We start from the raw sequence: 22496 nt of genomic DNA on the forward strand, positions 1-22496 counted from the left end.
GAGCTTTGAGTCCTGTCCCTTTGCATGGGCGTACTATTCATGCTCCTAGGCTATTTTCCTTGGGATACCTAGGCACCTTTTCGTCTATTTAGGAGGCAGTTTCTCACTCAGAAGGTGGTGACGCACTGGAACAGGTTGCCCAAGGAGGTTGTGGATGCCCCATCCTTGGAGGCGTTCAGGGCCAGGTTGGATGTGACTCTGGGCAGCCTGGTCTGGTGGTAGGTGACCCTGCATATGGTGGAGAGGTTGAAACTGGATGATCATTGTGGTCCTTTTCAACCCAGGCCATTCTATGCTTCTATGATCTGCTTGGAATAGGCTTTTGTGTTTGTATGAAGTCAGCGTTGAGCAAAAAATGGGGGAAGTTGAAGAAAGTCCTATAGTGGCATAGATGTTTGCTCTCAATGGATGCTAGGCACCCAGAAAGAAGTGTTGTCTTTGGTAAGAGGTTTGTAAGATGCTTTCTTGTACACGACATAAGTGTTCTATTGCAACATTCCTTATGTCTGTGCTTCAGGCGCTGCCTAAGAAAAAACGATCTCAACCCTGTTTGAGTAGTTGGACTTTTTCCTCGTTCTTTTTGTTTTCAAAGTGGTAGAGTTTGCTGAGTGGTAGAGAAAATGTAAGGGATCGCATCATTAAAGGGTATTCTCAGATTTTTCCTTAGGAAAAAAAGTTTTGCTCGCTGAGCTGATCAGTTCTGTAATTGCACCAGAGCAACTGCAGTAATTAAATGAAAATAGGAGGAGGAAGAAAATTTGCCATTCAGGTTAACAGTTTCCATTGAAAGTAAAAGCTTGTGGTCTGTGCTGTTGTCATTCACTGCTCTGCCACACAAAGTGACACTGGTGTAACAACCAGTGCCCTGCCCTTGTGATGAGTGCTGGTTTCCATCTAGCTGACACCTATCCATGGGACTTTACTTGTGACCAATTTTGCTTGAGGCTGATTGTTTTTCTTTTCATTATTGCTTGGGATAAGGCTACACCCGGAAGTTGAATTGCAGTCATAAACCAATGGAGCAGCACCTGGTGCACAGTGAAATGACTTTCCCCTCTCCTCAGGAGTTACTTGGAGGAAGAAAATGATTCACTGAGTATTCACTAAAATAAAATCAAAGGCAGTTTCTGCTTAGTGCTACTTTGGTTCAGACTACTGAATTTTGCCCGGATCTATTCCTTCGGAGCCAAAACTTGTAGTTAACTCCAGATAAAATGACCAAAGGCTCATTTTGGGCATCAGGCAGAGCTGGGATCCAGAATGAAGAGTCCCAGTGACAAACGAGCACAAGCTGCCTGTGCCAGCCACTCATCCCTGTGAGAACAAAGGGAAAGTTTATTTCTGGCAGCTTGTTTGGCTGTAGAATAGGGGGAAAAAAAGAAAGCAGTGAAAAGAAACAATGAGATGACATGGGCAGTTTTGCTGTTCTTGCTGCAGTGATAAACCTAATCACGAGGCAGCTGTCAAAACCCAAGTTCTGCCTGCATGCACCAAGTGGAAATGGCTGCTGATGCGAGGCCAGCAGTGCCGTGCTGTGCCGTATGGAGTGTGCTGCTGGCCAGAGCCCGAGTGACCCAGGAGGAGCAACAAATCTGAGACAGCCCGCCAGCAGACTTGTTTTCATGGCTGTTGTGTCTTGTAAACAACTTGTGGCAGCTGCACATGATGAATCCCAGCGCAAAGCAAGGATAATTACAATAGGGAGGGGATCTCGGGACTGGCGACTGTGTGTGTGTGTGCATGGGGAGGGCATCCCATGGGATGCTGGGAGGGATGTAATATCCCACACATCTACCGGCTTTTGCTGTGAGGTTAGCATCTGTAACGCACTCAAACAGCTGGGGCGCTTGCATTGCTGCTTGTCAAGGTGTGTTTTTTTTCCAGCCGTTTTTCTTGTTAGCACTTGAGAGCCGCTCCTGCGCTACTTCCTAACTCTTTTAAAGCTTATTTGGGTTTGTTTTTTTTTTTCTTCCTCTTCTTGGCGTACTGCATTTGTCAACTTTCCTTATGGCTTTTGCCAAGTAGGGATTATTGGCTCGGACGCAACTCTCTTTTGCTGCTCAGGACATGACTTTTTTAAAGTCTCTTGTTCAGCAGTTGCCAGAGACCTTACGTCTGTCCCGTTTCCCTGGGTTAGCCAGCTCTTCTCTGTAAGTTCCAGTACTCAGACTAAAGGAAAAGAGCTTAGATGAGCCACTCACTCTAGCAAAGCGTCACTTTGAGCTGTTGCTATTCCAGACATAGTAATTGCATCCACATGTGCTGTGTGCCATTCGGCGTCTGCTCTGCTGCCTGCCATGGCAGTGAGTGCGAACACAGTCACAAGAAGCAGACCTGGCTACACTACAGAGTCAAAATTCAGACTGTTTTCTGTGTCCAAGTTTTGCACCCATCTCTGCCGACATCTCAAAGACATGGCCGAATGCACTTAGCAGTTTTGCTCACCTTTCCCTCTGTAGCTTCCTTTGCCTTACAATTCACATTCATGAAGCTCTCTTGGCCCTGAGGAATGGGGTCTGTGACTACTGCTGGTAGATCTCACAGGGCTGGCTGCACAGATTGCAGCCTGGGGCAGCTCCGCACAGCCAAGTGACCACACACCCCTGTGGAGTGCTAACCCAGCTCCCACAGCTGGTGAGATATGAGTTGGTCACAATCACCTCCCAGCTCAGCCCTGTTTCACTGGATAGCATGGTTTTGGCCAGAATTCCTGGTAGTGTTGTACTTTCAGTTTCTTACATCGATGCTTAATGAACCCGCAGATGTGCACACAGGTAGCAGCACTTTGAAATGGTGATTTAAAGGAGGGCAAGTGGTGGCTTGTGAGTATGGGCTGGTTGTGTGCAGCTGGTAGTTCTCTGTCCCTGCTTGTATTTGGGCAGCTTCCTTTGGACCACAGAATAGGGTTGGGGCTTCTTTCCTTGCCTGAAGATATCTAGTGAAGTTGGCATCGTAGTGAAGAATCCTCACCTGTGTATTTACAAACCCTGCAAGTGGTGTGTTGTCGGCTTTTGTCAAATTGTTTGGCACAGAGAGCAGCTCGGCCCTGGTGTTGTGAGTTTTGCAGCACAAAAGTATGTTTGTGTGGCTTTCCTGAGTCTTTACCTCCTCTGTATTTTAGCTGTGCTGCTGGAGAAACACTGCCCTGTTGGTATAGATTACCCAAGCTTCTCTGTCAGTGGCATTTCATGGGTAGGAAGGGCTCAGCTACATTAGGAGAATGTTAGTCTCTATCATTATTAATAACTCCCAATTGTGAGACCTGTGAAAACAAAAAAATCACTTGACTGGTTGTGGGAAGAATGCTATATCCACCACCTTCCCATCGTGAATCTGCATAGCTTGCCTTGGAAATGGGTCTGGATCCCAGACACAGAACTGATGGTGAAGATCATAACAGTTTTGTAATTCATCCGAGTAAGCATTCAGCAGTTTTGCCAGAGCCTGTAATTTCACTTCCTTTTGCAGCCTGCAATGTTCTGATCGCCTGACCTTGTGCTCAATGTTCTACTTTGTTTCCTTCTGGGCTTGTGGTATCATTCCTTGTTTGAATTCTCCCTCTATCTTCTCTCTGCCTGTTTGACTGCTGAGTGCTTACATCATGCTGCACATAGCCCCTTTAACTAGGTGAGAGATTATTTTATCTGGTTTTGTGCTGTTGGAGAATATCCCTGCTACCCCACTAAACTAACCACAACCACAAATCTTGCTCTGATGCAAACGGACCAACTTCTGGTCATGAGAGAAAGCACATCTTCCCTGTGCAGCTAGACTTTTTCCTAGCTTCTGCTTTCTGTTCTGTGGCAGAGATGAGCCTAAAAGAGGAGCAGTGAGTAATAAAACTGAGAAGCATTTTTAAGAACCCAGGGGCAGATTTCAGTTTTGGCTTTTCTGGTTGCAGCTCACTGTTTTGATGGACTCCCCATATGAAGCAGGTCTTCCTTTGCCAACCTCAGCCACGAGGTGAATTCAGGTTATCACATTAAACACTACTTAGGCACTTGCTGTTGTAACTCATTCTTCGTGTTCAGTGCAGCTGGCTTGCGTTCAGCCAAGGTATTTTCAGTGAAATGCTGCCAACTTTCTGCAAAGGCTTCCTCAAAAGTTTTTCTTCCTTAGCTGGAGATACATGGAAAAACCTCCTGGAAATATTTCCTGTTGGTTTGTAGGTTCACATCTGCACATAAGTCCTGCAGTAAAGCTACCACCTTGACTCCCTTGTCCCTTCACAAGCAGCTTCAGCCAGTGAAATCTCCTTGCCTGCTGGCACTTGTTCCCACATTGGCTGCCCAGGTCCAGTGGCTGTCCCTGACCTTCCAGAGGAAGGATGCGGAAGGCTTCTTTCCTTGCCTGGTCAGTAGCATGATAGATATATGCTGAATCTTTAGGAGATGTCACCTGGCTTTGCTTCATTCCTGCTGTGTCTGGGATACCTTGGGGCAGAGGGGAACGGCCTGGTCATGTTCACAGCCAGTGCCATTCTCCATACTCTCTTAGATCAAAGAATTATAGAATATCTTGTGTTGGAAGGGACATAAAGCCCACCCATTCCAACCCCATGCTGTGGGCAGGGCTGCCAACCAGCAGCTCAGCTTCCCAGGGCCTCATCCAACCTGGCCTTGAGCACCTCCAGGGACGGGGGCACCACAGCTTCTATGGGCAGCTGTGCCACTGCCTCACTGCACTCTGTGTGAAGAATTTCTGACTAAATACAATCCAAATCTCCCCTCTTAGTTTACAACAGTTCCCTCTTGTCCTGTCACTGTTTGCCAATGTAAAAGTCAGCCTCCTTCCTGTTTATAAGTCACCTTTGGGTATTGGAAAGCCATAATGAGGTCTCTCTCCCTGGAGCTTTCTCTTCCCCAGGCTGAACAAGACCAGCTGCCTCAGCCGTTCTTCATAGGAGAGATTCTGCACATGTGGTTCTCTGAGCAGTATCCATGGTGGCTAGTGGTGGGCGTGCATCATTTTCTCTCCTGTTTATAGGCCATATGCAACAGGTATTTCTGTTGTGAGGAATCTCCTTTCAGCAGCAGTGATAGCTCAGGTTTCCTCCCTTGGGACTGACCAAGAGAGGTGGGCAATGCAGCTCTGCTGTTACTCAGACTCTGCATCTGCCTCAGGAGTGACTCTCTTGTGACTCTGCCCAGGCAGGAAACGTGACCCTGCTGGCTGCTTCATGATGCTTGCTCAGCCCAGAGGGGACTTGTCTTCAGACCCTCTGCTTCCCACAGATCTGCCTTTCATCCTTGCTTTGCCCTGGCCTTCATTCACGGGGGAGACCTACTGGTGTTGGGAAAGCCCTGGAAAAGAAACAAACCTTTCAGCTATGACTAAGGAAAACACACTCCAGAGCTCTGTGGTTTGTCTGAACTCACTTCCTTGGGAAACAGCAGGTTTTGATCTTTAAAAAGTGATATCTTAAAAGCCCACGTGTAAATCTTAACAGTTCCGGTGATAGCAGCGTAATCTGCCTTTGATCAATTAAAGCAACAAAGCACAGATGTATCTGCTGCCCAAGGACTGCAGGAAATGTGCCCCTGCATATACAAGTGCACAGAGGAGGGGATGCTGGCAGGGCAAGGGGAAGATGACTTGCTGTTCTCCAAACCCTCACAGAGATGGCAGTGTTTGTATTTTACCTCTACATCCCCTGACTTTTGCCAGCTAGGGGAAATCTGCACGTGGGTCTGTGAATCTGAAAGCAAGAGACAAAACAACGTATTGGAGAACCTTGAGCGGAGTCAAAGCTGCGACAGAGCTTGGCCTAAGCAGAATGCGGAGCAGTACAGCAGGGCGCAAAATGGGATTTTGCAAACCCTCCTGAGAGGCAGTTTGGGTGCAGTGTGGGAGTCCTTCCATGGCCGTGTTCACAACAACTGCCCTTTGTACCAGCTATGGGAAACACTTTCCCTTGCCTTTATTATTTTTGGTGCGCAGGAGGAATGATGTGACACTGGACTTTGGTACCTCACCTGATTCTCTTTACTTTTCACATCAAGGGTCCCGCAGGAAGCTGTCAGGAGAGCAGGGTGAGCCCTCTGTCACTCAGTTACTCCTTGGGCAGTGGTGTCCAGCCATGCTGGAAGGCTCCGCCCTGCTTTCAAAGTGGGCTCCAAGACTTTCTGTAATCTGCAGGTGCTGTGCAGGTGCAGAGCAGTGCGTGGCAGAATGTGGGGCAGCGCTATGGAAACCGGGCGCAGGTTTGTTGTGCTGGCTTTGTTTGTTTTTTTCACCTCCGCGATAATTCTTAACCAGCTTGCAATCTCTGTTCTATGTACTTTACTACTCCTCGTGATTTACCGGGATAATCGAAAACTTAAAACAGAAGCCCGGCCCTGAACCTTTTCACTACAAGGAAAACAAGACCTTTGTCCCGTCGGCTGAGCTCAGAGCCTGCAGTGTGGCTCACTCACAAAGAGTCCCGAAGCCCGTGGAAATCAAAGTCACACTGGTGGCAGTCATAACTGGATTTGTACTGAAGTGGGTGGAGATCAAGAGCTCCGACTTGACACGAGATCTCTCGTGTCAGCTCCCTCGTAACAGAGAGGAGGCACCCGACTGGTGGAAGCCAGCCTGCAAATACCAGGATCGCCAATAACGTGCTGCCTGCGGCTCAAAGTACGGGCCGTGGTGGGCTGGGGCTGAAACATTAACCAGGCCTTGGGACAGGAAGCCTCTGTAGTTGCCGCTGTGTGTGTTTGTGTGTGGTGATGGGGCTGCAATAAGGAGCTGCTCCAATGAGCTACAGGCTGTGGGGAGAACTGATCATTTATGGAACTGCATGCTGTAAAGGCAGGGGAAAAAGGGAAGGCAAGGGATTCTTTTTAGCTCCCACCTCAGATTGTTTGGGTCCAGGTAGTGTTTTGAGTCTGTATTTGTTTATTTTCTATTTCTATCGCTGGAGATGGAGAGGGGAGATAGGACAGGGCAGTAGTGGGAGTGTTGTAATCGAGTTACTGAGCCCAGCTGACACCAGGTGCAGGTAAACATCCCTGCCTGCCCAGATGGGTGACAGCCCATAAATCCTGGGAGCACCCTGCTGCAAAACAAGGCTTTTGCAACTGCGCCTTTGAACTCGGAAGGAGCCATGTGTGCATGACTGATGGGTGACAGCGTGGCCTGGCTGTGCTCATGGGGCAGCATGGCTCCTTGCACTTGTGGGCCTTGGCCTGGCTGCTGGGAGACATGACTGAGCCACAGGCAGGGCCCGACCCTCATGGCTGTAAAACCGCTGTCATCTTCCCAAGAGCCAACACCACCAGCATGCAGCAATTTTCTGAAGCTTAGTGCTGGGCCAAAAGCCATTTCCCTACTGCCTGCCCATACCATATATGTGTGTATTATTAGTTTACCCACTGCGGGTTGCTCCCCAGCTGCCGATACACGTCTGTGTGTTATCAGTTCGTCTCTTCATGGTCTGCCTTAGGCTAAGTTTAAAGGACAGTGTGTCCCTGTTTGAGGAAGAACAGTAGTGATGTTCTGCCCTGCTCCTGCTGAACCAGTGTGACCTTGTAAAAACCTGGAGCATGGCAGGGCTGTGTTGTGTTGTCATGTGTTGGAACTGAGGGAAAGCATTGGATGTGGGCTATTGTATCATAAGACTGGTTTCTGGTCAGGATGATGGAATCTTAGAGAGAAGACTTTGCCATCACATCTCCTTGTAAAGTCTGGGTAAAAGGACAAATGTACTTGTTTATGATGCTTTAAAACACACAACTCATTTTCAAAGATTAGCAATGAGACCGTAGCAACTAGTTCTAGAACAGACCACAGCAGTTAACTCTGGTGCAGGTCTGTCTTGAATTGTAAACTCCATGAGATGCAAACATCAGCATTTGCATGACATTTAGCCTGCACAGCACAGCATCTCCAACTGGGTTTTGAGGTCACACTACAGGAATGCTTATCTCACTGAATGTCTTCTTGTGACAGTCACATTTTACAACAGCCATGTACATGGGTGACCATCACTGTAGGCACTGTCTGTGTGGCACTGGAGCTAACATACCAGTGCAGCTGTGCCGGGCCCCTGCTTTGCCATGCTTGCTTTACAGTGGTTGGAACCCTTTTGGGTTCTGTGAATACTCATCACAGTCATGGAATCACAGAATGGTTTGGGCTGGAAGGGACCTCAAAGCCCACCCAGTCCCACCCCGTGCTGTGGGCAGGGCTCCCCCCCAGCATCTCAGTTGCCCCAGGGCCCCATCGAACCTGTCCTTGAGCACCTCCAGGGATGGGGCACCACAGCTTCTCTGAGCAAATCAGCTTCTTGGAAGGAGTAATGTGAGAAGAGTAAGTGCATTGCTGTGTGTCAGCAGATGCGCAAAGGATTTTGTATTGAAAAGGCAAAAAGAAAAAAGAAAGCATTAAAATTACCATTGCCATGTTGCCCTCTGGGTTTACACAAATGTGGTGCAGGGAAGAATTAGGCTTTTGCAGTTTCATGTTTCCTTGACCTTTTGAGAGAAGAATGAAAAATCTGATCCAACTGCTGCTCCCTGTTACAATGCTGAAAGAGCAGTGCAAACTTAATGTGCTGACTCCCAAGGAGCGGAATTTCAATTTGCCTATTGAAAAACCTGGGAGAGGGCTGAGGTCTGTAGAGATCTGAATAAAGCTGGATAATCTGAATGCCAAACCTCTCTCCCAGGTGGGTGCAATTACTGGTGTGTGAGCAGATTCTTTCACCCTGCTCCAGTGGTGACTGGCTTAGGATAAGTGCAAGGCAGGGAGAAAACACACGGCTCCACTGGAGCAATGTCTCCCTGCTGCAGGATGGGCAGCACCTCCCCTGTGCTGCAGATGCTGCACTGGGAGCTGTGGCTGTGTTGTGCTAGCACCCGCATCGCCCTCACTTGGTGCCTGGGAAACTCTCATACCATTAATAGTAAGCTCACATGTTCTGCTTGACATGAAAATGTTTCCAGTAAAAACTCATTTCAGACTATTTCTGTATTGGCTGATGCAACTGTTGACAAACAAAATCTGCATGGATTGTGTTCTAATGGCAAGCTTTGCATGCTTCAACAGGTTTTCTTTGCTTTGGCTCAGTTTCCTGATTTTATTTTCATCCTTCCAGCTTGCTGAGGACAAACATAGTGGATGGGTTGCTTCTTGCCGAGTCTCAGTGCTGCCTGGGAGATGCTGGCAGATGCCAATCACCGCAGTGAAATGCCGCATGGCAATACACAAGCAGCTTTTTTCCCCTTTTGGAGACGAGCACGTGTCAACTGAACAAAGGGTGAGAAGTGAGGGAGTACACCGCAAGTTGCTAACGTGTGGCTGGCTTCCCAGTTCCCTGCGCATTCCCGCAGCCAGACTGCAGTCGTCATGATGCTATTGCCAGGAAATATGTAAACAAAAGGGAACTCTCCCTCTCAGCTGAAGCATTAGGTTGATTGTACAAAAAGCAGCTCAGATTGATCCATGCTACCTAGTTATCAAAGGCGCTATTTGTTATATATATAGGCATACAGCACTGTTGACAAAGATCACTTGTTTTTGTATCTTTTTAAATCACAGTATTTATTGTGCGGTGAGTCTGAGCATTAGCACCCTCTCACACAGGATTGTGACTTAAAATTCAGGTGCTCAGGCACTGCTCTTCTGGAGTCCCTTGGAGATTGGCAAGCAGGCATATTTCCATGGAAGTAACCGATCTTTATGTCTCAGCCAAATTACACAACTGACAGTTAATGCTGGGGTGAAGTCTCCTTTCTTTCCTAACGCTGCCAATACAACTCTGTAACTTCACAGGGAAGATGTGGTTTGCCAGAACCATCTACAAGATGAAGAAGTCTCAGTATTGTTATATTTTTTTTTCTTTCTTTTTCCAGATGATAGGAAACTTTTCTTCCAAAGATGAGCAAAACAATGGGCACAGTAAGTTATTACCACAAACACTTACCCCCTCTCCCCCTTAGAAAAGAAAAAATGGACACCCTAGGAGTTGACAAATAGCATAGCCCAGCTCAGTGTTGGCTATACATTCGCATCTCAGTGCTACACTTTTTTACACAACAAAAGAAGAAACAGTTGCAGTTCTGGTTCAAGGACCACAGCAATCCAGTGCTGAATGTGCACTTGTGAAACAATTCCAAGTTACAGTTTTGAGCCAATGCAACAGGAAAAATAAGCAACACTGTATTAAGGATTTGCCTTTGATAGTCCTTTCCATACAACTAAAAGCTAGGGATAGCTGGTAGGCTTGGTGTCCCCATGGGGGTGCATGGGAAGGAGTTGCCTTTTAGTGGTTCACATCTGTGATCCCTCCTTCTGTCCTCCAGCCCCAGCTGTGAGCCTCAGCTTGCAGCTGTCTGCACTAGTAACATAGAAAGATCTTTACTGTCAGAGCGATGGCACGCTGGAACAAGCTGTCCAGAGAGGTTGTGGGGCCTCTTTCTCTGGAGGTATTCAAGACCTGTCTGCATGCCTTCCTATGTGAGCTACCGTAGGGAACCTGCTTGAGCAGGGAGTTGGACTTGATCTCTAAAGGTCCCTTCCAAGTCCTACAGTTCTGTGTGATTCTGTGATATCTCACCCCCATGAGACACCTGACAGACAGAAACATCCCTCTCACACTTCCCTGCTGCTTTCCCTCTTAGTTCTGAACAAAGACCCTCCCGTTCCATGAAGCTTTGGCAGCTATAAAACATCACAGAGCAGCAGCTTCCCAGGGATGCACTGGGACTGAGCAACCTCTGGATTCTCCAGCAGTGCTGAAGAACTCCAACATTTCTCTGCTTTGAATAGAGCTGGCAAAATCCATAATTGCTTCCATTCTGCTTGGCTGGAAAATAGCAAAAGCCAGGCATGCTGCCATGGGACTGCTGGGCGCAGAGTGGGTATGACAGAGGGCTCTGCAACAAGGCTTACCCAACAGAAGTGAAGGCATCCCACAGCTCAGCCTGGCTTTTGTGTATCTTTTAATATATATTTTTTCCTTCCCTTGAGTGGAGCAGCACCAGCGAGGTGATGGCTTACCTGCTGCAGCCTGGGAGATAGCAATCTGGAAGGGATGGTCCTCACACAATGCCCGAGCAGAGCTTTCCTGGCCCAAATTTCTCTGATTATGTTGTTACCTGATAGGTGAAGAGAACCGTGAAAAACACAATTACCAGGAAGCCCTGCTCCTTTCCCTGTCTCTTTGCCTTGCTGCAGATTGGGCATGTGACTCATAGAGAAACAGAAGAGCTGCCATTTTCATGAGTGTGACCCAAAGGGCTGCTGCATGCCAGTCACACCTATGTGTGGGAAAGCTCAGCCACTGACTGACAAACTCGATCACATCATGTTTGCAGCTGGGATTTAGATGCATCTGATGGACCAGAGCATGGCATGAAGAACTGGAAAACCTCTGTCCTGCAGACAGCGCAGAGAAGGGAGGACAAAGGTTTGAATGAGCTTGGTGTGGTGGGACAGAAATTTTTTTGGCCATTGATGTAGTATCAGACTAATGGGGAGGGGGACGAGCAGGCTTTAACCGTGGATGTTGGTACCAGACTTGCTCAGTGCAAGCCCATGTGTGCGTCCTGGGCTGCACAGGAAGACCTGCCTGTGTCCTCATGGGATGCACAGCAGGGAAGGAGAAACTCCCCAGTGGACCAAAGGATAGTGTCCTGAGTGGGCTGGATGATAACTTCCCTGATGGACTGAAGGAGAACTTTTCCAATGGACTGAAGGAGAACCTCCCCTACTGACTGCCACCCCAAAGCTGAAGTATACGCCAAAAGCTGCAATGACAAATGCCAGTGAGTGACCAACATTATTATGTGAATTATGAATTGCAATCAAAAAGAATTGGCCCCAAGTTAGCACAGACTCCCAGAGGATTTGATGGGTAAGCGTGCTTCAGGGAGGACATAAGTTCCAGCAGATGAAGGGGAATCCCACTGTTAGGTCTTGGTGGCTGTCAAACTTTAAGAAGTTGTTTCCCTGCTTCTAGAACATACATTTTCCTGATTTCTCTGTGCTGAGTGTGTAATAGTAGGCAGATGGTACATGGTACAGCTCTGGTGTGTTGCTCGTGTAACTCTTGGGCTTATAAACTGAAATGTGTTAAATCTATTATATAAGCAACATCATCCAGAAAACAGAATACAATCATAGAATCATTAAGGTTGAAAGAGACCTCTAAGATCATCTCGTCCAACTACCCACCTACCATCAAAATTGCCCACTGACCACGTCCCTCAGTGCCACATCCACACAGCTCCCAAACACCTCCAGAGACAGTGACTCCACCACCTCCCTGGGCAGCCTGTGCCACTGCCTCACCACTCTTTCTGAGAAGAAATTTCTCCTAATATCCAACCTGAACATCCCTTGGTACAACTTAAGGCCATTCGCTCTCATCCATTGCCGTCACCTGGGAGCTGAGGCTTATCCCCACCTTGCCACAACCTCCTTTTAGGCTGTTGCAGAGAGCGATAAGGTCTCTACATTCCTATGTCTCCTCTCCTCCAGATTTAACAACCCCAATTCAAGATTTGATGGCTGTCGTAATTTCCCAGGCTGGGAGAAACTCCACCTGCAGGCAGTGCCATAGTGAAGGGAAGCCCAGCTACCACTGCTGGGCCCTGCTCAGCATTATCTTGTAAAGAAGCATGTGGGATGGTGTGTGGTGAAATGAAATAGCTCAAGGCTGCCACCAGCCCAACCCTTGACACCTCTGTGGGGTCTGACCCCTTGCAGAAGTGCCTGTGAGGGTTCTCCTGGGGATCCAGGATGGTGTCACAGAGGGGTTTGTGCCAGTGAGAAGTTCTGCAAGTGGGAGGCTCTGTGGAATTGGTCTTAAGCAACGGGTGCTTAAGAGAAACACGCTGCTGGTCATGTTTTTATCGCGGACCACATCAAGCAAAGCACTTTGGCAGTTCTGGGAGAGTGAATTTGCATTGAAAACCCACAGCTCTTACAAGCAGTGCATTAATTATTTTATTAATTTGCTCTTTTTACATTATGGGAAACATTCATCTATTTACATTTTCCTGTCCACACACCCGTCTAGGTAGATAATACTATGGAAATCCAAATCGTTACGCCATAAAACCACTCTCCTCTGTCTAAAGGCTTTCGATTTTTATTTATTTATTTATTTATTTATTTTGTCGTTTGTTTCATATTAGAAACATATTCAAAAGAACATCTGGGAATGCAGGTAGGCCATCGGTTTACATCCCGATCACTTAAAATACGCATTTGACCTTTTTCCTTAACAAACGAAACCGAAACGAAAAACCCCAAAAGCTCCACAAAGATGCTGTTCAGATGAAAGTGATAATGCGCATAAAAGCATCAAGGGAACACGAAGAAATAAACCGAACTATATTACAAATAAATCATTTCTATTTACCTTTTCTACTAGTAAAAATCTTTAATCCATTTCTTCACCTTTCTTTACAAAAAAAAAAAAAAAAAAAAAAAAAAAATAATAATAATAATAATAAAGGTAATGAGGATTCCATGGAAGCATCTGCAAAAAATATATATAATAAATATTTTTTTCTTTTCTTTTTTTTCTTTCTTTTTTTTTTTTTTTAACTTCAGAAGCAGGAGACAAAAACAACCTTTCCTAAAATTACCCCCAAGCCAAAAAGAAAAAAGAAAGAAGGAACGAAAGAAAGACGTTGGTACCAAAGTGAAACAGCATATAGGAATTCTGAATATACACCGGGCAGGTTAGACTGAAACAAGCAGTTACAAATCGTACTAAAACAGGTGATACAGCAAATATACTAGTTGTGTATTCGTGTCAGTAAATGAGTCAAGTGGTTAACTAGTGGCATTCTAGGGGTTGAAGTATTATCTTCTATGTTTAGTGGTCTTGGCCGTATTCTTAAAACTCTGCTATAAAAGAAAGCAAACGTTATAATTCTCTCCCTGGAGGCAAACGTGCTAACAGGCATTCACATACGAATAGATCCATTTGGAATACATACGAAAATATTCTGTGATATACAAAGGCAATAATTTGTAGTGTACAAGATCGGACAGTCTTCCCTTTTCTGCTTTGTAAGGGGGGCACTTGCTAGATAGAAATTTCTGTAGCCACTTGTCAACCAAAATCTTAACTCATCTTTCATAAATCATCCACGAAACGAAGTAATCTGAAACACAGCTGTGAACGCAGACTCTCACCTGGATACAGCTTTGTATACCTCGATACAAATGAGTTCCAAAGAATTAATACTTAACATGACGATATGCTGAAAGCGGCAGTTGGCACTATTATGTACTGCAAACACGGTGATCTTTCATTGCTGCTAAAAGTCAGATGGGGTGTTTCAAAACTAGCAAACACACACAGCTATTTGGATGCTGAGAGGGTCAAGCCTTTCCAAGCTCCTATAACACAAAGCACTCTAGGGTTACACTGGATTTCCGATTACTCTAGTTAAAAGTCTTTTATATATTAAATTATTAGCCCTTATCTTGTAAACCACAGCAGTAAGTAGTTGTGCCCTGTTTATAAAGACATAGCTCAGATATCAATGGCTTTGAGAGGTAGCAAATTCTCTAGTGGTTTTAGTATGCTCTTGTGAAAATACCTGGTGCCAGAACCTATTACCTCTCTTATTTTCTTCAGTAAAATTAAATTAGCACCTGGCTATGATGTCGTAGGAAAAGAAGCTTTCTGGCATGACCTCAATGAATACTTTTAGCAAGAGCTTTGCTTGTCGATGACAATTTTCAGTGCTCTGAAGTGCAAGATGGCAAAATGATGCCAGCCCTATGGTGAGACCTAGTCAGGCCAGCCCAGCTGTTACAGAGAAGGGAGCAGGCAGCCCGAACCGGTCTGGGGCCACCGTGCACACCATGTTGCACCATCAGGGCAGCTGTCCCTAGGCCTGTCCCCAGCGGGAATGGAGAGCCACCACCTTCCTTTGTGGGTACCCTCATGGAAGCAAAGAGACTGCAGGGACCGGAGTGGGGTCATGAGAACTTTGCCCCTGGGACCCTGGGCACAGTTGCACTGGCCAAACCCTCTGTTCCCAGTAGAAACCAGGGAGGCACGCGTCGCACCCAGCCACCCACCCACACATGTGCACAGTGTGCTGAGTGCAGTCAGTCTGGCATTCCTGCTGTTGGCACAAGGCCTGCCTGGGGCGGTGTGTCCAGCGCCTGACCGCCAATATGCAGGAGGAGCAGCCCCAGCCTGGGCTGGGGGAGGCCAAGCTGAGAGCCTTGCTCCTCTCCGGCCCTATTGCCTATGATTTACCCCCGGTATTAATGGGCTACTTGGGATGCATATTTTTTGTGACTGTGAAACAATGGCAGAAGCGGGGGAAAGAAGGCTTGTCGTGGAACAAAATTAAGTTCATATCGATCCCATAACTTGTGAAAAAAATACTTTATTGTTCTTGGTCAGGTGGGTACTTTATACTATCAGGAGGAGACTGTTTTAGAACCTTATCACTGCCTGGTGAGGAGCAGTCTGCACGGTAGCATACAACCTGTGCTGTGGATAATGCAATGCCTCGCCTGGAAGAGCACAGCAGGCTCCATGTACAACAACTGGCTGACAGGTGTTGGTGTGTGGCTGTGTGTATGTGTGAGATCGGAAGGTTCCACCAAGAGTAAGACATCAATGAAACCAAGCTTTTTTTTTTTTTTTTTTTTTTTTTTTTTTTTAACCAATATAATCCATACAGTACAATACAAGAGGAATTGACAATACAGTACAATTTTAAAAATTCTTAATACTTGGACAAGAAAATCCTTCTTTTAAATTATCTTCAACTGTCCTTGCTTCTTTTTTTTTTTTTTTTTTCCTTCCTTTTCACTCTTTTATTGCCTTTCAAAATAGATTATTTCCCTGGAAGATCGAATTTACAATCTTCTGCTGATTGAAATGTTTAAGTAGTGATTGATGAAATAAAAATGAGGCAGTTTGTGCAGCTGTGAGTGTGCAGGCATCTTTCCTTGGGATCTTTCTACCCCTTGCCATCCCACCTGCGGGATACGCTTTCATTTCTCACTCCCCAGGTCTGTGTTTCTACCCTCCTCCCCGCTCCCACCCCAACCTCTCCCCCCTTGGTGACTCCTTAAAATCAGGTGAGAAGGTGTGATTCGGAGGTTTAGAATAAAGTGCGCCATCTGCTTTAAAAAAACAAACAAACAAAAAACCCCAGTAATAAAAAAAGGGGAATCTGAGTCATAGCTCCTTTCATCTTTTATGAGGAAGACAGCAGAGTCCAAAAGGATCACCCTGCGTGACTGAAATTTCCAAAATCCCCTGCAGTTGGATATTGCTGTACACTAGGTAACAGGCTAGCTTTAGATGGACTAAAGGTCGTGGGTGGGTTAAATGGAGCCTACTGTACAGGTGCACGTGTGCATGGGGATCCGAGCGCTGCGTTTATTCACTTCAAACAGAAAAAGGATTGTACTTGTTTACATGAGGCGAGGTGGCAGCATCAGTACATGTGACAAAGCATCATGGTGACATGGGCAAACCTTCAGGAAGCAAGGGTGGTTAGAGGACATCTCTCGGAGGACCGACAACTACGGCACGGTGGTAGGATTCATCGGGGTCACCGGGACTGCGTACAGAGGGTGGGAAGAGGGGGGGAGCAGAGGGAGGAGGAGGTACAAGTACTTGGTGGCGGTGACCTGGAGCAGGAGCCTAGAGGGGCAGATTGTACAGGAGACTTGTCTTGCCAGAGAGAGTCCTCCTGGTTGGATCCCTTCATAGCCTGGTCTGGGCTTCGGGGATGTATATCTCAATGCTCTCGGCGCTTTCGGTGGCTGAGTTCTGCCGGACGGACGCCGCGCGCTTGGCAGCCATCAGCCGCTTGCGGGCCTCCTGACGTTGCGAGCTCTCCAGAGAGCGTTCCCGGATGAGTGGCACCTGACCTTTCGATGGCTTCTTTGGCACTGGAGGAGGGACCCTTCTCTCCTGATCAAAGCAGAAGGTTAATGGCATTATAGAGCTTCTCAGGGAAAGGCGGGAAAAACTAGGACGCGTCAGTAGTTAGAACACACATTTTACCTATGGTCTGTTAGATCCTATCTGCACTTTAGTCTTCAGTCAACTGGCTAGAAACTGAGCTAGAGAGGAGAGCATCTCAGGCGCGGCCTCGTACCACTGGCACCGCTTCACGCGGCTGAGGAATAAATCCCGCTCTCGGCAGTGTGGCCCCGGCAGCCTGGCTCCTGTGGCTGGTAACAACCTCGGCTGAGGGCCGTCCTCAGACGGGGCCGGGACGTGTGCGTCACCTCGGCCCTTAAAAACGGCACGCGTGTGGCACAAGGTGGGCCTGTGGCAGCGCTGAGATGCGCTGGGCTCGGCATCCCAACCACTAGCTGCCTGCGGCTGGTGCATCGGAACAATAACCAAAACATTAACATATAGTCAGGCATATATTTCATATAGCTCAGTAACTTGCCCCCACGCCCCCTTCTTTGAGTCTGGCTGTGCAAACACATCAACCCCAGCCTCCTGCTACACAGACGTGCCATCCTATAGTCAGCTCTAGCTTGAAGAACTGGTAGGAAAAAAATTAAAAGCCATGAAGAGAACATGCATTAATCATCACAGTGGCGGCTAACTCCAGCTACGCGAGTGACAAGGAGGACTATTATGTACAGCCTGGTGCGTGCATACAAAAAAATAAAATAAATCAGAGCGGGATCTCTCCTGGAAAAGAAAAGTGTATTCAGGTCTGAATTTCAGGCAGCCACAAAGACTTTGTCAAGTTAATTAGATTGTCTTTTAAGTTACATCCCCTTCCAACTGTGAACACGGCCTCTGAGCGGAGGGATTTTATCACACTACAAAGGTCCCATTCTGCCCTTGCGTTTTCTCTTATGCTGATCACAACAGCGTCCACGGCTCGAAAGATAAAGGTGCTTAGTTACACTTATTCATACTTTGCTCTTTCTCTCCATCCAAGGATTAATCTGTGCTGCTTTAAAAGGGACCAGTGGCAAAGGCCAAAGGCAACTGCAAATATCAATTCCACAGAAAGTCCTTTCTTCTTCTTCTTCTTTTTTTTTTTCTTTTTCTTTTTTTCTTTTTTTTTTTTTTTAACTACTTAAGAAAGGAGATGATGATCTCTTTCATTTAAAATCATAGACAAATGCCAATTGAACCAGGGACACAGTGTAATTATTTAAAGAGCAACATCTCTACCTGCTTACCGTAGGTCCATTTATTCAACACAACTTCCTTTAACCCATTATATTCTTTTTGTTAGAAACTCCTTGAAATGGTTTTCAGAAGCGAACAAAAAGCACATTTTCTTTTTGTAAGGAAAGCTCTCGTTTCTTACTGCGCAATTAAAAACGCTTGGCCTACCCACTTGACTAGATAAGCTAATGAAAGATCATACATTGGCATGTTTGACATTTTTAACTTCCTTTCTGGCAGATACTGAAAAGACACACACACACACAAAAAAAAAAATAATAATAAAAAAAAAAAAAAATAAAAAAAGATAAGAAAATGACTTGCCTTCGGTACCTTGGCCTAGAAAAACACATTCCCACAAATGGTGTGAGCATGGCATTCCTAAGTCAGGAATGAATGAGTATTTAGTCTTGACCGGAGGAGGGAGAGTGCTACCAACGTTACCTTTGCAAACTTCCTGCTTCAAGATTAATGGGATTCAGTATCGTTATTATCTGCCCAAAAGAAAATGCCATCAGAAATGAGCTGACAATGAGTATGGGGAGCCTGGACACCCAGCAGAACCACAGTACCTGTACGTCACGTTCCCCTCCTTCTGGTGTTCCTACCTCCTTGCTCTACTCATTGGTATCAGTCTGGTCACAGTCAGTCTAATGGAGATTCAGTCATCATATTACATACCTACAGAAGCATGACAGGGCATGGGACCCATGGTTCCTCTAGGAACGGGTCTGCCTTTTAAGTATTGGCTGAAACATTTGTGTATTTTGGCTTACCCCAGTGCCGTTTGTCTTGACGTGGTTAGTGAGGAGAAAAATAAGGCGATGGAGCCAAATGAGAGTGAAAAGTGAAAAGTGACTCACACTGGGAGATGTGGTAGTTTTTTCATGGTGACAGAAGACTACTACGTTTTTTAAGAAGCCCAACACTGGAGATGATTTTTATGCTCTCTTGAGTAAACAGCACTACCAGCAAAGCAGACCCATTTATGAAATCACCCCATTAAAAAAAATAATAAAAAAAAGCAAAAAAAAGCAAAAAAGCCCCCACAAAACAAAATACAACAACAAAAGAGAAACAACAAATGAGTAACAACAACAACAAAAGATGCAGGAGTTCTTTCATGTGGTATTTTGGAAGGCATATTTTTGGTATCACTCTGTTTGTAATACGGTTATCAAGTCAGCGCTCCCCTCTTTTTTTTTCAGTAACACAACCTAGAACTCTTGCTATATGCAATAATGTGAACCGTAAATGTGATTTATTTAATTTTAAGAATCAATATATAAGGCAGTTGCTTCCAACGATTGATCGTCTAGTATGATTAAATGTAAAACTTAACAAAGTACTACATTCCCATTATCCGATTCACAAAGACAGATTTGGTTTAAAAATATGCCTGAAACATATTACAGATAATATCCCAGATGATTATTATGTAAACATTGTTATTACAATGAAATTAATTTGATATGAGCTTCATTTCACATTTTTAACGTCAACGCTGTAACACAGAGGCCTATTTAATTTGTCCAGTGTTTGTGCAGGGTTTTAAATGAAGCATACAAAATCTACAATGTTCTACCTTCTTGTCATGAGGATCCATCTGTTTCCAATTATTGGCCTTTAACTGATGAAGTTCATCAAATTTCATACTAATATTTTCTATGGATAACTGCAGCATATCCCAAAACCCTGCTAAATCCTGGGAGGTTGGCCGTGGATGTGCATTAGGATTCTGTACAACAGAGGAAAGAAAAGAAAAACAACAGTTCGGCTTTAGTACCCCTTAATGTAAAGCGTTTGAGCAAATGATTACGAATCTTGCTAGCAAAGCAGTTTCAGCAGATCCAAACCATCAGGGAGACACGAAGAGAGAAATGAACAGAGACCTCTGGCAAGGGGATGGGGCAGCACTGAGACACTGTGCCCCCACAGGTCCCAGGCAGCACCAGTGGGTTCAAAGGTGGCAACTTGAACACAGTTGATTTAATTGCCAGCCTTCCTCTTTGCCATAATGAGGATGGGTTCTCTGCAATATTTATGCTTGTAGGATGGCTGATGCCTGTGCAAGCGTACAGTTGCTGTGTGTGCAGACAGTGACAAACAAGTGAATGAGCACTTTCTCCATACTCTGAATCTCAGAGCTACAAAGTTATACAATTTCAAGTAAAGTTACCTGTCAGACACTTAAGGCCAGTTTTGTGTATATATATTATATATATATATATATATATATTTATGAAAGTAATGTCTATAGTTTGCTTACAGTAATCCCATCTTTTCAGGCATGTTTTTGGGAAGAGAAACATGTGCTGACCCACAGCTGTCTCAGGACCCAGAGAAGCTGGAAAGCCAGGTGCCTATCAAATACATCAGCAGCATCATGTCAGACTGAGGGCTTTCAAGCAGATGCAGCTCACCCTCACTTTCAAACTCATGGACCTCAAGCATGTAGGCTTGTCCTACATGCGCAAGGTGATCTCTCAATGAAACTCAGTGCAGTGAGGCTGGGTGACATGAGTAGTTCTGCTTGGCGTGTGCAAACTCAGTTCACTTCATCATAGAATCATAGAATATTCCAAACTGGAAGAGATCCACAAGGATCATCCAACCTCAGAGTATGCTCAGAAGGACACACTGGGGCCATCAGCATCCCTAGAACAGCTTAACCAGTAGTCCACTTCTGTCCTGTGTCCCTTTGTTGTGGCCTAGCTCTGGAAGTTTTGCATGTGCTCAGAGTATACACAAATTGTATAAATGCAAAAATAAGCTATTATAAGGCTCTGCATGTTGTTTTGTATGTCTCAAATATTACTCTGTGCTTAGCTTAACTCTTCTCCTTTGTCTCAAGAACAACAAACCCAACAGTCAGTTGACTTTCTTAGGCTATTTCCAACTATTTCTGTTTTTCACCTCAACGTTGATTTTATTGAATGGTTATACCACAAAAGCAACAAAATAAAGCATTTATTTTCAGATTCATAAAGAGAGCAGGGATTTAAAGAGAACAGAGATTATACACGCATTCCTGATTTTTTAGTGCTCAACATCGGCATGTTGCCCAGTTGTAGGATTTTATTTACAATGATGCATGACCTGATAGCTTTTTCAAGTTTTCTACTAAGAACTGGAAGGCTCATTCAGACAGAAATGATTTCTGTTGCGTTTGCCTACTGCAGGCAGATTTTGGTTTGGATCTGGATTTTCAGGGGTGTATTAAGTGGAGTAGAAAGTGGTCACTGTGGTGAGTGCCCCAGGGTGTGCCTTCCCTGCCCTGTGATGACCGAATATAACAGAATATTACACCGTGCTTTTTGGGCTTCTAGGAATTCAGGTCAAAATTGGGAGTTAAATGTACGTAATGTGCAAGGATGGACTGTTAACTTAAAGGTCTGACTTTTTTTTTGTAAGCACTGGCATTTTAGAGAATGCTGTTTTAGATACATAATATGAAATATATTTCCATTTATCATAATGAATATCATTTTGATGCTACCACTACTAAAAGCATAAAAATAGCAAATATTGATAGTAGTAGCATACACAAATTATATACAGTAATCATGATTATAACATACTGTCTCTTTGCCTCTCTGCCCCTTTGCTGTTCAGGCATTGAAACACAAGGCACCAGCATTCAGGGTCCGATTTCCTGCTCTTACTGTCTTGCTGAATGGAGGTGGCTTTGGTATTGTGTGGGAGAACCCCACTCATGAGACCTCTGGTCTACCTTTGAATACCCTGAGAAGGCACCCACCTATTTCTGTGCCCATACAAACTGAACTCAGAGATGAAAGGATGGACAGAACTTCAGTGATGTCACACCAAGAGCTTTTCCCCCTTCTTTATTTTCGGGATCTTGAACTATTAGCAAAACTCCCACCAACATCACCAGTTCAGACAGACTTACTCCCAAGTTCATAACAAGGACTCTACTGGCAAAAGTTGCTGGTCAGACAATGGTCTACTCTAGGTAATATTGTTCATGGGGGCAGCTCTTCAGTTAGTAAGAGAAACACAACGGTGTTTATCAGAAAAGTTACATACCAGGTTTTCTTCACAAAGTTCTCTGAACTGGTAAAATTTCTGGGCCATTAGGAGCTGGGCACTGCCCACTGCAGTTCGGATTTTCCCTAGAACTAAGAGAAAAAGAAGTGTAAGTCATGTAAGTCATAATGCTCTCCTTGCTGCAGGCAACCAAAAGCCTACAAAACAAGAGGTAAAACCACACAGGAGGCAGCACTGGTTTTCCAACACAGGTTATGGGGAAGCTGAAGAAGCTGAGGACAGATCTGCATCAGGCCAAGGCGGGCTGCAAGGTTTCTCAGGGCAGCACACGTTGGTAAAATGTTAATCTGTT

General features: G+C 45.5%; 1 protein-coding gene across 4 annotated transcripts in view; it reads right to left on the minus strand.

Moving 5' to 3' along the window:
• Window positions 1–15632: 15632 nt before the first annotated feature.
• The window catches only part of DLGAP1 (DLG associated protein 1), a 375465-nt gene continuing 368601 nt past the window's right edge, over window positions 15633–22496 (minus strand). For all 4 annotated transcript variants that reach the window (XM_072327378.1, XM_072327379.1, XM_072327380.1 and 1 more), the window contains 3 exons: window positions 22184–22275; window positions 19719–19871; window positions 15633–16900 (listed from right to left, as the gene is read on the minus strand). In XM_072327378.1, the coding sequence (XP_072183479.1) occupies window positions 16691–16900; window positions 19719–19871; window positions 22184–22275 (455 nt within the window). In that variant the 3' untranslated portion in view covers window positions 15633–16690. The remainder of the gene's footprint in view (window positions 16901–19718; window positions 19872–22183; window positions 22276–22496) is intronic.

The sequence above is a fragment of the Excalfactoria chinensis genome, chromosome 2 (assembly GCF_039878825.1).
Source record: "Excalfactoria chinensis isolate bCotChi1 chromosome 2, bCotChi1.hap2, whole genome shotgun sequence".
NCBI classification, from domain to species: domain Eukaryota; kingdom Metazoa; phylum Chordata; class Aves; order Galliformes; family Phasianidae; genus Excalfactoria; species Excalfactoria chinensis.